This window comes from Uranotaenia lowii, chromosome 3 (genome assembly GCF_029784155.1).
Source record: "Uranotaenia lowii strain MFRU-FL chromosome 3, ASM2978415v1, whole genome shotgun sequence".
Taxonomy (NCBI): domain Eukaryota; kingdom Metazoa; phylum Arthropoda; class Insecta; order Diptera; family Culicidae; genus Uranotaenia; species Uranotaenia lowii.
In genome coordinates this window covers 331,994,010-332,008,974 of record NC_073693.1, presented here as the reverse complement: position 1 = coordinate 332,008,974, position 14,965 = coordinate 331,994,010, and the positions used below count along the sequence as shown (strand labels likewise).

Sequence of the window (14,965 nt, the reverse complement as noted above, 5' to 3'; positions counted from 1 at the left end):
AGTAGACTGCAGTGAGAAGCTTACTGATGAAACGCAACAGAAATACTTCCAGCTTACCGGGACATGCAACAGTCGGCACTAAACCCATGATAAGAAATAACGCCCATCAAACCGGACCACCGAGTTTTTCTTATCAGAGATAAGCGGATAACTTCTGAATGTGCGATATCCTCTAGGAGTCGGTTTTGAGGCTCATCCAGGTTGTTCACGGAATCAGTTCACCCCCTGACTTGGTCCGGTTGAGTTAGGATTCGGTGACCTTCTGCGAGGTGACGGTGTCGTGGTGTATTCGCGTTGTCTTGTTGTGGTGAAGAACCCTAGTGACTTGTTTTCAAAAAAGCGTTTTGAAAATTAAGATCTGATTTCTGGTTCGTGAACGGCTATCCGGTACTTTTGAAAGTAAGGAACCTCTATATGATCGAATAATGCATCGAATAGTTAAATGAAAAAAAAAATAGGCGAGCAATACAGCTTCATGTAGTTACATAAGACTGATAATTTGGAGCAATTGTGTTAAAATTTTAAAAAAGTAAACAAGTGGCCCCATAAGAATTTAGCGCAAGCATAATTACTATAAAAGACTCAGAATTCATCTATAAAAATCGTAACAACCAAAATAAACCAGTAGTGCACAAGATTCAAAATTATTTTCACATTCTTCTTCAAGTTCGTAATAAATACTTTAGATTTCTAATGTGTATTTTGGATTTTAGTGAGCTGAACTATAAGCTCCCATGTGAAGATACTTGGGATAGTGATAGATTTTTATCAGAAGAAATTTTGACTACGTTGATACATCATGGTTGAGCTCGGCACTCTTGGGAGCAAAATCTATTCCAGTTAAATAAGATGATTTAAATTTAGAAAATTCAGTAAGGTTTTCATTTTCAACTTCACCACAAAAAAAGTGATCACCAAAAAAATCTGTCGCAGCATTGCATCAAATCCGATCATTAAAAATTTAAAAGAAAGTCTAGTTGAACATAAAAAATGGCTTTCTTTACAAATGTGCCTTTATATTAGAAAACACCAGAAAATTGTATACACACAAACGATTTTTTAATGAACAGAAAACGTTTTAATGCCTCGCATTTTGCTTGGGAAAATCAAAACTATGAGCCGTTTAACTCATTCTTTGCACATTCCATAGGTTTTATCTTCTCTTTCTTCTCATGACGGGACGAAATAAATTAGCTTCTCTCTGTTTTCATATTATTGTCGTATGGATTCGGGCTCATTCCATTTATGGGCATCTTTTTAAGCAGGATGGCTCAATCGGGAGAGTCGGGAAATGCGGGAATGAGTCGGGATTTTAAATCCATCGGGAAAATGCTGGAAAAAGTCGGGAATTCCTTCAAGAAATCGGAAGTTTTTGGCTCAGCTGCTAAGTGAATATATTTCAGTGCCTGTAATGCTCCGCAAAATAACTGAAAAATTGTGAAACTTTCACTCAAACCATGTTTTTAAAAATTCAACTTGAAATTTCGAGCAACCCAAAAATGATAAAATTGTAGACTTCAGTCCAGTTGTTACCGAGAACTAGCTAGTTAGAATATGAGACTTTTTCGTTCGCATTTCTTTGCGGCCTTTTATATTCCCCGTTTAATTTCAATCTTCTGTTTTTGTTTAAGTAACGGAATGTCTTAGCTGAAATTCTGAACATCAACTTATCAAGAACATAATAGAAATTACAAGTTACAACTATCCCAAGTAACCAAATGTTCCATAAAACAGGCTCTTAGAAGCTTATTTATTCAGCTTTGATCAACGAATGAATTGAATTCTAATCAGCGTAAAATTCAAATTCTTATCCATACTTCCAAAGTCCATTGTTGAAGCTGAGTAGCCTTCTACTTCAACCTCCACATAAATAAGCCTGGTATAAAAAAGATTTATAATAAAGAAATCACACTTTTCTCTCCTTGTTTGGATACCTATATATTTTAAATTTATGTTGTTTCAAACTGTTTCTACTGTAGAGAAAGGAAAGAGTTCATTTTTGGGCAAGTTGAAACAGGAGTGAAAAAATAAGGTTGTTTAACTTATCTTTTTTTTGCCACTAACAAAATATTACCAACATTTTAGATACTTCTGAGACCACTAATAGCAGTTCTTCAAATTGGTTCAGGAAACAATCAGAAGAGCTGCGTAATTTTTGAATATTCTCAGTGGGAAACATAAAATTTCGAGCCCGGCTCATATTGAAGAATGAATTGCTGCTAGTTGCGAGAAGCTGCCGACCATACTAGGGGTTACGTTACTACAGGTGCTCGAGGTTTCCCTACTTCGGCAATGAAAATGACTCCACAATGAAGAAAATATAGGAAAAATCTGATTTTCAACGAGAACATGTGATCAATGTTACCGAAATCACAGAAAAATCTGTAATTTCACAGAATTTTGAGCAAATTTTCATCGCATCTGTGACCGCATCAGACCACAGAATTTTGATATTTTTCACAGATTTCATAGAGTTTTGTAATAATGTTCGTTTTTAATCATAATTGATTTTTACTAAGAATTTTGTTAAAGCTAATTCATTTTGTTTGTGTTTGATATGACTTTTAAATTAAATTGAGGAAAATAACGTCACAGAAAACTTTCACAAATTTTTTGGGAAAAATCACAGAAAAAGAGAATTTATTTTGTTATAAACACAGAATATTTTTGTCAACCTTGCATGTGATCCGATGTGTAAGATAAGAATATTTTTCAATTTAAAGACAATCCACATTCATTCACCATATTTTGAAACTAATCTTTTAGTTTTATTTCCACTTTGATTGAACAATCGGTTTATTTCTGGTTTTTATTCGTAGTTCCTATATTCGGAGCTCTGATATTCTGTTATTCCTTGTTGTGCAAGTCTTAACGTGAAACTAGTGATCTGATAACATTTTAATATTGTACCTTGCTAAATTTTTGACACGATTAGTTTGCATTTTTAATCTTTTTCATTTTTCTACTTATAAACACTAACTTAAATTTAGCCAACTTCTGAAATTTTCAGAAAAGGCATTTTTGTTGTTCCAACTATTTCCTCTAAGGCTATGATCATTTAGTATCCGGGCAGTTACAAACGTGTGTATTTTAAAAACTATTCATTTGATCGAAAAACTTTGTATAGAGGAAATGATGGTGTTAATATGACATTTAATGTAAAAATATAAAAATAATATTTATATAGATGGATAGAAGGTTAGAAGAAATGAAAGATGGTGAAAATGAGCGGGTAGAATTTGTCTAGAAGCATTACCATCACATACCAAATTTTTGTTCCTCACGAGCCTACTACTATGAAGTGGTAGATACAGATAGAGTTGCATCTACCACCACACATTAGTAGGCTTAGCGTGGTCCGCCCCACAAGCGAGAACTTGTAGTGCGGACGAACAAAAAGATGGTATGTGATCGCTCAGATAAGCTCCCTTTAACTCAGAAACGCATCTATCGATGTTTAAGTCTTCTCAGTTTGTTATCTTCGCATTCGTTACATGCGGGGTTTGCATGCGAAACGGTACGGTCGATAGTCTGATAGTGACCAACCACCGATGCTATGATGTCGTGTTTTTATTTCTTTTTGGCCAAAGTTATTTAATTTTATGAAGAGATTAACCACCGTAATTTTTGTTTGTTACTTTGATTTATCGGCCTAGCGGTGAAAAGTGATGTCCTTTTTAGTAGGGACATCTAAAGATTATGAAATTTTTATATAGATGGATAGAAGGTTAGAAGAAATGAAAGATGGTGAAAATGAGCGGGTAGAATTTGTCTAGAAGCATTACCATCACATACCAAATTTTTGTTCCTCCTTGTGGGGCGGACCACGCTAAGCCTACTAATGTGTGGTGGTAGATGCAACTCTATCTGTATCTACCACTTCATAGTAGTAGGCTCGTGAGGAACAAAAATTTGGTATGTGATGGTAATGCTTCTAGACAAATTCTACCCGCTCATTTTCACCATCTTTCATTTCTTCTAACCTTCTATCCATCTATATAAAAAATTCATAATCTTTAGATGTCCCTACTAAAAAGGACATCACTTTTCACCGCTAGGCCGATAAATCAAAGTAACAAACAAAAATTACGGTGGTTAATCTCTTCATAAAATATAAAAAAAATATTTATCAATGATTTTAAGAAATACTCGAAATTTTTCATAAAATCTCTTTTTTATCTTTGCACACTTTTTTCAGTCATGTATTGATTTATTATTTTTACCACAGAAGCAAAACCTTTGCGAAATCATGATATTTTACACAAACTCACCTGGAAAAAGCAATTGGATTCTATTTGGAACCTTTTCATGAGTTGGCATCTCGAAAAATTTGATCTCTTAAATCCGATTTTAACATAAATTTCTTCGTCCATCAGGACCCATATGTCCCATTGCTTAAAAACCGGTCGCACAGATTGCGATCTGAGGAACTGCTAACTATTAGTTATTTACTTGGTGTCAACTAGTCAGGCAACACTATTGACTGCCGGAAATGGATTAATTACATTATTTAAGGGGTCTGCATTCAGTTATCTCCAATTACCATAGACTTTTTACCATATTTAAGATCAAGGGTTCCATTCCGTTGCTTAATTTGACTTCGTGTGGATCTTCCTAGAGTGGCTCCTTATACTTCTTAAAAAATTGGTCGAAAAAAGAATCAGAAAAAAAATCAACAGTTCATGAGTTTCCAAGTCGACAATGAAGAATTTTCGAGGCGCAAAATGCGCAAAAGGGGCAAATTTGTACAAAATTATTTTTACAGTGTCTTTTTGCATCGTAAATATCTCAAACACACGTTAACTTAAAAATCTGGCAAAAATAGACAAGATAGTCCTTTTTATAACCAACACAACGCTGCTAAATTTTTGCATAACCGATCTCTAGTAATGTAGCTATCACCGGAATGAAGTGCCCGGATACTAAATGATCATAGCCTTAATTTCTTTTTGCAACATATACAAAATGGGATTTTTGCGATTTATGATCAAGTATAATGCCACTTTTGCTACTTATCAAAGGCCGGCTTTTTCCTGTTTTTATTGTCAACTAGCTGACCCGGTGTGCTTTGCTACACCCTTCCAAAACAACAACCCTTCGAATTGCAACACAAAGATGAATTGAACTAATTTTCTGAATTTCGATCTATAAATTGGTGTTAAGAACTGATAATTTTAATCTGTTTCCTTAAGATTAGCCCTAAAAAAGGAGGGTCTCAAATTAATCGTACGCAAAAAATCTAAATCTAGCTGACCCGGTGTGCTTTGCTCCTTTCAAAATCGAATGATATTTTCAGAATTCACTCAAATTTTTATTGTTTTGTTGGCATTATTTTAAATCAAATGATAACATAATTCATAAGCAACCGCTATAAAATGAGAGCTGCAGCTGGAGGTTCCGATTGCTACACAAAAATAACTCAAATTAATATTCTGAATCTTGATCTATAAATTTGTGTTGAAGATCTGATAATTTTAATCTGTTTCTTTAACCTTCTCTCTAAAAAAGGAGGGTCTCTAATTAATCGTACGCAAACAATCCAACTGATAAATAATGGTTTTTTTTGCTTAATATGTTCTGGAATTATGCAAAAAACTAATGAGAGAGCCCCCCCCCCTGTCCTTCCCTTCCCTCCCCTGTTGAATGGAGATCGTGATATTTAATAATCATACCCATTTTTTTTCGTTTTGTTGGCTTTGTTAGCATAAATTGAGAACTTATGCTAAAAAATTGTATTGGGCTCACCTCCCTCCTCCTATGTACCTTCTTATTGAAAGGAGGATGGTGTGTCAGATAATCATAGAATCATACCAAAATGATTTTCCATGTAAAGTTTTGTCCATTTCTCAGATTTTGTAAAAAAAAAGTTTAATGTAAGCATTCTTTTTCCCTTCCTTTATTCACAATTCTATCATCCCACTGCAAGAAAGAAATTGTTTGACATAAATAATTTTCTCGTATTGAAATACCATACCATGCCAAATTTGGTTTTATTTGCGTTATAAATTCTTGAGTTATGCATAAACTCGAAAGGAAGTACCATCCCCCTTCCGTTCTCCCCATTGAATGGAAGGTTGAGAATCTAATATTCATAAATATATTTTTTGTACTCAAATATTTTTTGATACCAAATTTTATTTCATTTGCTTTATTAAATCTCGAGTTATGCAAAAAAAAAATTATGGAAACCCCATTACCCCCTTTTTATATTGCCGCTGAAAAAGGTGGGGTTTCAATTTATAATAGAAACATTTCTCGTATCCAAATACTCTCACACGCCAAATATGGTTCAATTTGCTCGATCAGCTCTTCAGTTATACTGAAAATTGTAAGGGAGACCTCTTCTCCCCCATCCACCTTTTTCAAGGAGTGAAGGATACCAAATATTCATAGAAGCATTTCTCGTACCCAAATGTCGTTCCATGCCAAATTTTGTTCCATTTGTTGTAGTTCTTGAGTTATGCAATACAAATTGTATGAAACTTCCCACCCTCTTTTCTTTCTCCTCGCTGGAAGAAGGGTCTCAAACAATCATTAAAACATGTCACGTTCCCAAATATCCGCCCATGCCAAATTTGGTTCCATTTGCTCGATTAGTTTTTGAGTTATGTTAAAAATTTAAAAAAGGGCCTTTCCCCCCTTTATATCTCCCTACTGGAAAGAGGGAGGCGTCTCAAATAATCAATGAAATATTTTTCGTATCAAAATACCTTCCCATGCCCAATTGGGTTCCAATATCTTGATTAGTTTTTGAATTATATAAAAAATTGTAAGGTTGCCCCCCTTCCCCCTTCCTATTAGCCCACTGACAGGTGGGAGGGGTACCTAATATTCATTGAAATATTCCCCGTTCCCAAATACCACCCCATGCCAAATTTGATACCATGCAAATAATTGTCTTTTGTTTGGGAGGCCCCTCCCCCCCCCCTTCCTGTTAGAGGGAGGGGTTCCAAACCATAATAGGAACCTTCCCCGCCCTCCAATACCCCCACCTGCCAAGTTTCACGTAAATCGGTTCAGTAGTTTCTGAGTCTATAGGGAACAGACAGAAAGACAGACAGACAGACAGACAGAAATTCATTTTTATATATATAGATTGTCTTCTTCGTCAACATATCGTTCAATAAATTGGTGTAATTTCCAGCCAGAAGCTTTTTGTTGACAATTCTTGCCTAGATGTTCCGGAGATAAACAAGAAGATAAAATTAAAAAGATTTGATGACGAGTTGTGAGCGCTTCAAATTGATCAGTGTTTAATAACGATTGACACGATGGATGGCTAACTGTGCAATGAATACAGCCTCCAAATAAGATAATTTCCCCTGTAAGCTCTAATAGGTCTAACAAAGTTGATTCTCTGTTTTGGTTGGATCTGGAATCTGGATAAAAAGTCAAATATGTTGATTTTGTGCCAAAGGAGGACAATGGACTAAACTTGTCATAACATCGACCAAATTTAAAATTTTAAGTAATTTTTAGGGTAAGGCTTCAGGAAACAGAAAACGTGATCAAAAATAGTCTAGATTTAAAAAGAGAGTGGTTCATAGTATACATTTTAGATGGCGCATGTGGTGTCCATCATTGAACGATATCTCAAGAACCACTTGACAGAAGGTCACAAATTTACACATGTACACATTACATTACTAGGCAGCTTCACTAAAAAAATCATCAATATCCATCCATGCTTTCAAAAGCTATTCACTAAAAAGAGTGTTCCTTTTTTTCGAGTACATTCCTTAATAAGCATCCTTTTCACTGTTAGATTTTTTACATATATAACAATGTAGCTTAAATTTCTCAAAAGTTTCAAGTACATAATTTTCTAAAGGTTTTGGATTTTTAATCAACAAAAATGTCGAGCAAACTGTAGCCCAATAAATAATATGTCCTTCGAAAAAAGCTTATAATTTCTGATATATCGTTTACTAGTTAAAATGATTTGTTAACCTATTCAAAGAATTGAAATTCCTAGAATAAGCTTTGAAAAGGACGTACAGTACCAACTTATATTAATGGTACAAGCTTTGGAGCTCTTTTTGGATAATGTTTCTTTACAGTTGTTTGAATTTTTTTTTATACTTCTACAAAAACCAATGGATATTGTTTATGTTGGCTATGTTTTTAAAACTAACTCTATACAGTGAATCTCCGATTTCGTCACTCACAGGATGCATTTTAGGGGGACAAATTAGGGACAGTGACAAAATCGGGTAGTTTAAAAAAACACTATGTTTTATAATTCTGTTGAAATTAATCAGAAAACATAATTACTGCGTAATTAAAAACAGTGTAGAGTGTTTTTTGTGCTATTAGTTGATAGTTAATGAGATAAATCTCTTTTTCTTAGAATTATCATAAAATTTAGTTGCAATGTTTCCTAAAACAATCTGTTTCTACCGATATTATCAAGAAAAAATAATGATCCCCAGCGGTTAAAATCTCAATGACTTAATAATATAAAACAAGGTATAAAAATAAAATCAAAAATGCATTGTTCCGAACAACTTTCAATAAAAAAAATCAAAACTGATAACTGAGTGAACATTAGTTTTGCTTATTTCGCATGGAGCTGTACCGATGTTGGAAAACATATTTGATTGAGCTGATGCTTTAGATCTCTCGATAAATGACGTCATCCTTTTGCGGTGTATTAGGGAAATTGCTTTGAAGAAAGCTCAATTGAGGCCACCGAACTAAAAAAAAATTCGAAAAATACATGGAAATTGCAATAGTACAACCACTTGAAAGCGTGTTTTCTCGAAATAATGGCTCCAAGGGTTTAAACAAGCTTGTTGATCATATCAATGATTTGTTGTATCGTTAATTTTTTTTTCGATTCTATTTACCAACTTTGTTTTTGTTGAAATGTGAATAAAAAACACTTCTATAAAATCGGACATCTTTCCTTTTTGTCATTCATATGAGATCTTCACTATCGCTATCCTTGTTATCATGTTGTATAACAATGTTGTCAAAGGTTTACAATGTTGAGAAGGTTTAAATCTGAGTATTTTAACATTAAATCAAATATAGTCGAGTAAAAAACAATGACAAAATCGGGGGAGACATAATAGGTGCGTGAAAAAATTGAGAATTTACTGTAATAGCTGGATCAATTCCGGGAATATTTTTTCTTACTATTTCGGACTCGAGAGACTTCATCTGAAATGGTTGAAAGACATGAAATGTTTTGATAATTCGTATTCGTATTCAAGTCTGTTTTTAAACCATTCGAAACGGAGCGTTTTTCGCAGCATTCGGCCTCTTTGTATTCAGCTCTCAGATAACTTTTATCGCAGATGAACTTTTCAAACGACATTTTATCAAAAGCAACTTTCAATATGTTTTGCCTAAACTTCATGGATTCTATTAGTATAAAAATTCCATTTTTCCAAGCAGTAGTAAAAACGCAATAAAAGATGTTGTGATAACGGTCGAAAATTTTCATTGCACGCACACACGATATGCAATCGGTCTCGAACGAAATTATCGAAAACTGGTACTAAAAAAAAGTCTTTTTAGATTTTTTTTTTCATTTGTTTAAAAAAATGTTGAATTCAATTTATTCTTGACTAAGTTTGAAGTGAAAAACCAAATGGTTGAAATTCTTCGTGAACTTTAACCCTCAGAATAAAAATTATTGATTGAAAGTTTCTCGTTAAAATTTTTTAACGTAGGTATTCAATTTAAGATTTGTAAATATTAATTAAAATATTAATGTTAATTAATGTAAATATTAATTACAGAACTGTCAAAATAAAAAACGTAATATTTTGCTTAAACCGTTATTTAAATAGATATGCATGAGATTATTCGGTTGGCTTTTAACTGAGAGCACCGAATTTAAATTTTGTTTGAATTTTTACATATTAATTCAGCTATAAATCTTGAAAACAAAAATTTAAATTTATATTTTTGATATTTTTCTTTTTGAAGAATCTAGAAACCTTTTTCTGCCATTTTATTACCATAGATTTTTTGTATTAAATTTCAGTATGAACAATTTTTTAAACAAATATTATTTAATAGATTCAACTGTCCTGTTTCTAATTTTTTCTTGTTTACATTATTTGCATACTAACACAAAATGCTGATTTCAACTAATAACATTATTAAATAATTTAAACTCTCGTCATTTTTTCCTGCCTTTCATTATTTATAATCATTTTCCACGATAAGTTGCACGTAACTTCATTTTCATTTCAATTGAGCTTTGTAACATTTTATTTGCAGTCGCTGTTGAAAAAAAAAAAACAAAAAACAAATTATCAAAACTATAATGATTTTGTTCTACTTTTTCCGCTCCTGTAGCATGGAAGACTTCTGGGTGCAGACGGCGATCGGGGCGATCAAAATTATCGCCATGGTGTACGACATCATCACGATGCCGATCTATCTGCTGCTGCAGCGACCCTGGAAGCGAAGAGCCCTAGCCAAGCGCCCCAAGGTAAGCATTCTTACGTTACTTTTATGTACCTTTTTCCATGCCGAATGTGGCGCATCTGGAAGCCGAATTCGGCATAAGTTCTCATTTGTTTAGTTTATAGAGATGAGGTTATTTTTGTTAAAGTCGGAATCGAAACACTCAGCAACACTGTGGCCGCGAATGACATAAACCTTATCAGATAGGATGTGTTTTGATAAACCCGTTTTATCGATCCCAAACACCTGTAAGCCCGTTAGATAACTTTGCGCCAGGAATTCCAGTAGTGGGATTTTTCTGATGTTGTGTTTTTTTTTCTGTGCAAATAAACCGGACGCAGAATGAGCGTTGGTTCTTTTTTCGGCTGTCAGATTTGCCAACGCTTAACCTTACTCATCGAAATCGGCAAAATGATAAGAGACGCAAGTACGTATCTGAGGCATTACTTTTTCTGCAATCCGACACATAACAACACATAAAATGCCAACCTCGAATCGATAAAGATCAAAGCGTGAGCTTGCTGCAGCAGCAATAAATGGAATCTGGTTGGTTGCAAAATTGATAACTGTTGTTCTCCCCAAGCTGGAGGAAAGGAGGGCTTGTTTGATAATGCTATCGACTAAGTAAGATTAATACTGGCTGATGAAGGTGGTTATCTCACGTGCGCAACCCGCAAACGGAACGAATAATTTGTAACGGGTGTGTGATTTGCAGCACGAAAACAAGCAACAGCTTAGAAAAAATACCGTGCATAATTTCTGCTACGTGCCCAATTGCTCCGGAATTGTTCTGCGTAGATACGTAATATACAAGGTGTTTGAATGATTGGATTTTTTTCATTTCCTTATTCTAACTTGTAAGCGAAAAAAAAAATACTGACCAGATTTGTTCAGTAACATGGTCAAAAAACAGATACCAGGTGCGCGTTTTTGTTGCGTTTTTTGATACACTGTCTTATCCACTTCACGGTCTAAGGTAGTACAAATTGGGTTTTTTTTCGACAAATGCTTATCTCAATGAACGCCACCTGCGTTTGTATCTAGGAGATCCGTGATAAAATTTTGTACAAAATTAGGCGACTGGTCACTCATTTTATGTCTTGAAAAAATGGATTATATCTTTCCGGTATTGATAGAGAACACGCATTGCTAAGATGATTTTTCGTGTACTTCGTCTCTGTTCCAAAAATATTCGGAAAGTTGAAACTTTGGTTCTCCAGTAATTATTTCAATCAGACCTACGCAATAACACAGCTCAGAAATCCACAAGTTATTTCAGTCAGTCAATCAATCATACTCAAGGTGCCAAAATTTCTTCATACTCATGTTGATACTAGAAGTGGCAATTCCCTTCGGTGAAAGTGAAATGGTTCGTTCTATTCCATTACCAGGTCTTCCTGTTCCCATTCGTAGATTGAAAGGTATCCATCAAGGTAAATTATTAAAAAATGACCAGAAAAATTTCAAATTGAAGAAATTGCTTTTTGAATATATTTTTAGCGTATTTTCTGAAGGTTGTTTCAGTTTAAAACTAGGAAAAAAAGATATTTTGTGAATCGGTTAATTTTTTTTTTTTTGAATAAGAAATACAAAGCATATTTCGGTAGTGAATTTTGAAAAATGCGCAAAATGTGAACAAAGCGAGTTATCAGCTGGGTGAAAAAGTACATTTAGTGACCCACATTTTGATTATACAAAATTACCAGATGGATATTTAGTTTTCGAGAAATAAAGAAAACCAAATAAAATTTTTGCTGGGAGCTAATGAAACTGTCAACTTTTGAACGCGTTTTTCTCAAAACAGTGATTTTGGCGCATTCGCCTTGTTCAAAATTCGATACCGATTTCTTCCGAAAGATTAGTTCATACAGAAATGGAAAAAAATAACTTAAGGTTTATTAACATCTGCCGGACTTTTCGTTTGACTCCTTCTATAAGGTTTCGCTGAGTCTTCAGTTCATCTTATTGCACGACAATTCTACTTAAACTAAGTTGGTCGTATTTTTTTTCTGCACATATCCGGGGCGGATCAATCAGGGCTTTTTTATATAAAAACCTTGCAAAATTCGGTCATTTGATTTCAAAATTGAAGATAAAAAATCCGGGCAATATCCGAGTTAATTTTATCAAATCCCAAAATTTACTCAACAGAAACCAAGAAAAATAAATAATATTTTTCATAAAAAGTCATCGACAGATTTTAAATCGTATATTTGACTTCCAAAAAACCTTTCATGATTATTGTTGTAAAACTTGCTCAGAAAATTTCGTTTTGGCATAAATAAAAAACTTACAACACAATTCAATTTTTTTTGATTTGCCTAATGAAGTGAATTAATCCGTGTAAAATTCGGGCTTTTTTCAATGAAACCGGGCCGAGCCAAACTCCAAATTTTGTATTAAATATCCGGAAAAATCCGGATAAAACCGGCTCCTAAATGAGTGCATGGCACTAGTTAGAATTTTCACTGTTTTAAGGCTTCAGTAGAAACAGTGGAAACCTGTACCGAGTCTCACTAAACTATCTTTCATACAAAGGGGAGATAAGGGCATAACGAGCACCCGGGGCATAATAAGCACTCCTCTTTTCTACAAAAGTACGTATTTTCTTAAATGAATTGTCATGAGGAATAGTTTCGTACTTCCTAGAGTATTAATTTTTCACAAAAAAATTAATCTCCTTATCTTCTTTACAGAGATATTTAAAAAAACCCAGGTAGGTTCTCAAGTGACGAAAATATTATAATTTTTGAGCACCACGAAATAAGCTCTTATGATCTTTAAATCATCTTGATCTATAATGTACGCACTAGAACATGATGTACACATTGTTGAGCACTATTAATCGGGGCACGATGAGCGTTTTCTGCCGTATAATCTAGCAGCGAATTCAACTCGATGTAGTCAACTGAATTATAGAGCTATAGCTTGACTAGTTTACATCTGACGATGTGGCCTATTGGTTATGTGTCGGAGATGTTATGTGTAATTAAAAGACTAGAGTTCGATTTCTGTTCGAGGTGATTTTTTTCCATTTCCAACTCATGATTGATTTTTTTATTGTTACATTATACGGCTTGTAGCATCATCTGCCAAACAAAGCACCAGAAACATAATGTATGAGCGTGTGTGAATTGTTTGTATTCTACAAACAGACCTGGATTATTTTGTTATTGCTTTGTTTGAAGAATCTACGACTCACCTGACTTAATCAAGTTGAATACGCTGCTAGATTTCCCGGCAGAAAATGCTCATCGAGCCCCGAATCATGGTGCATATACTGCCCCAGGGGGGTTCTCATTATTCCGGTTTCAGCTTTTGGCAAAAGTTTTTAAAATGCATTTTTAAACGTTTTTATCTACTTTTTCAAGTTTCAGCCAACTAGGAAATAGACTATTCCATTGTTCTAACACGAAACAAAGATGTAATTTACATATTATAGCTGTTTTCTATGGTTAAATAAGCGTTTTTCTTAGAGTGGCCATTAGACTGCCCCAAATTTGTATGGGAAATTTTCTGAAAGAAATCGGGAACCAAAGCTATTGATGAAAAACTGGTTTTTCATGTTTCTCCCGAACAAAATGTCTCAAAATCCCATACAAACTTCAGGCTCGTTGAGCGACCCCTTCCCGTGATCCGATCTGGCCCAAATTTGGCATGAGATCTTGGCCTAGGATCAATTTTAGCCTGCAGCGCATAACTTTTTCAAAAGTCGGGTCATTTGGGGCACTCTAGTGGCCATTATGCCCTTATCTCCCCTACCAATATTTTTTTTATGAAAAAAAAATGAAAACAAAAATTAACTTATAATATCATCATTGAAAATCAGTTACTTATGCATTTATTTGCTCTGAATATTTAAAAAAAATTATGGTGTGACCCGCCGGCCTATGTCATCTACAAAATTTGGCCTTCCTGTTGAAAATGTTGGCCACCCATGATTTAAATCATAGTGGACTTCTAAATCAGGAGTTTCGACTGCATTTTGTGATCTTATGTTTAAAACTTGTAGACAAGTTGTAGTTGACAAAAATCGATGTTAGAAGTGTGCTAGTATAAGGGACTAGTACCTGCTAGTATCGATTAAAGCACAGTTTACTTGTAGACTTGCAGTTATTTCTCTTAACTTATTGAATATGGAACCTTTAACTAGTTGAGCTAGGACGGGCAACATGTAAAAACATTATGTTGAATCGGGATATTTTCCGAAGCTGTGACGGCTAGCATACTCATAGTTGAGTTGGGATGACCAACATTTAAGAACTTTGAGTTGAGCTGGATTGAATCAGTTGAGCTGGGACATCCAACTATCGTATTGAATAGTCATTAAGCTTAAGAGTTATTGTTGATCCATTTGATTGAACTGGGACGACCAAGTCGAAGAATGTTCAGAACGTTTACTTCGAGAATTTCCATTGGCTTGGGATGACCAAAATGAAAAGTGTTCCGAAGGTTCACTTTAGGAATATACGTTGGATAGGGAGGACCAATATGAAGAGTGTTCTGTAGGTTTACTTTATAAAAATACATTGGATTGAGA

General features: G+C 34.2%; 1 protein-coding gene across 3 annotated transcripts in view; it reads left to right on the top strand.

Moving 5' to 3' along the window:
• The window catches only part of LOC129751040 (long-chain-fatty-acid--CoA ligase 4-like), a 92,015-nt gene that overhangs the window by 62,256 nt on the left and 14,794 nt on the right, over positions 1-14,965 (top strand). For all 3 annotated transcript variants that reach the window (XM_055746293.1, XM_055746292.1, XM_055746294.1), the window contains one exon: positions 10,315-10,450. In XM_055746293.1, coding sequence (XP_055602268.1) covers positions 10,315-10,450 — 136 coding nt within the window. The remainder of the gene's footprint in view (positions 1-10,314; positions 10,451-14,965) is intronic.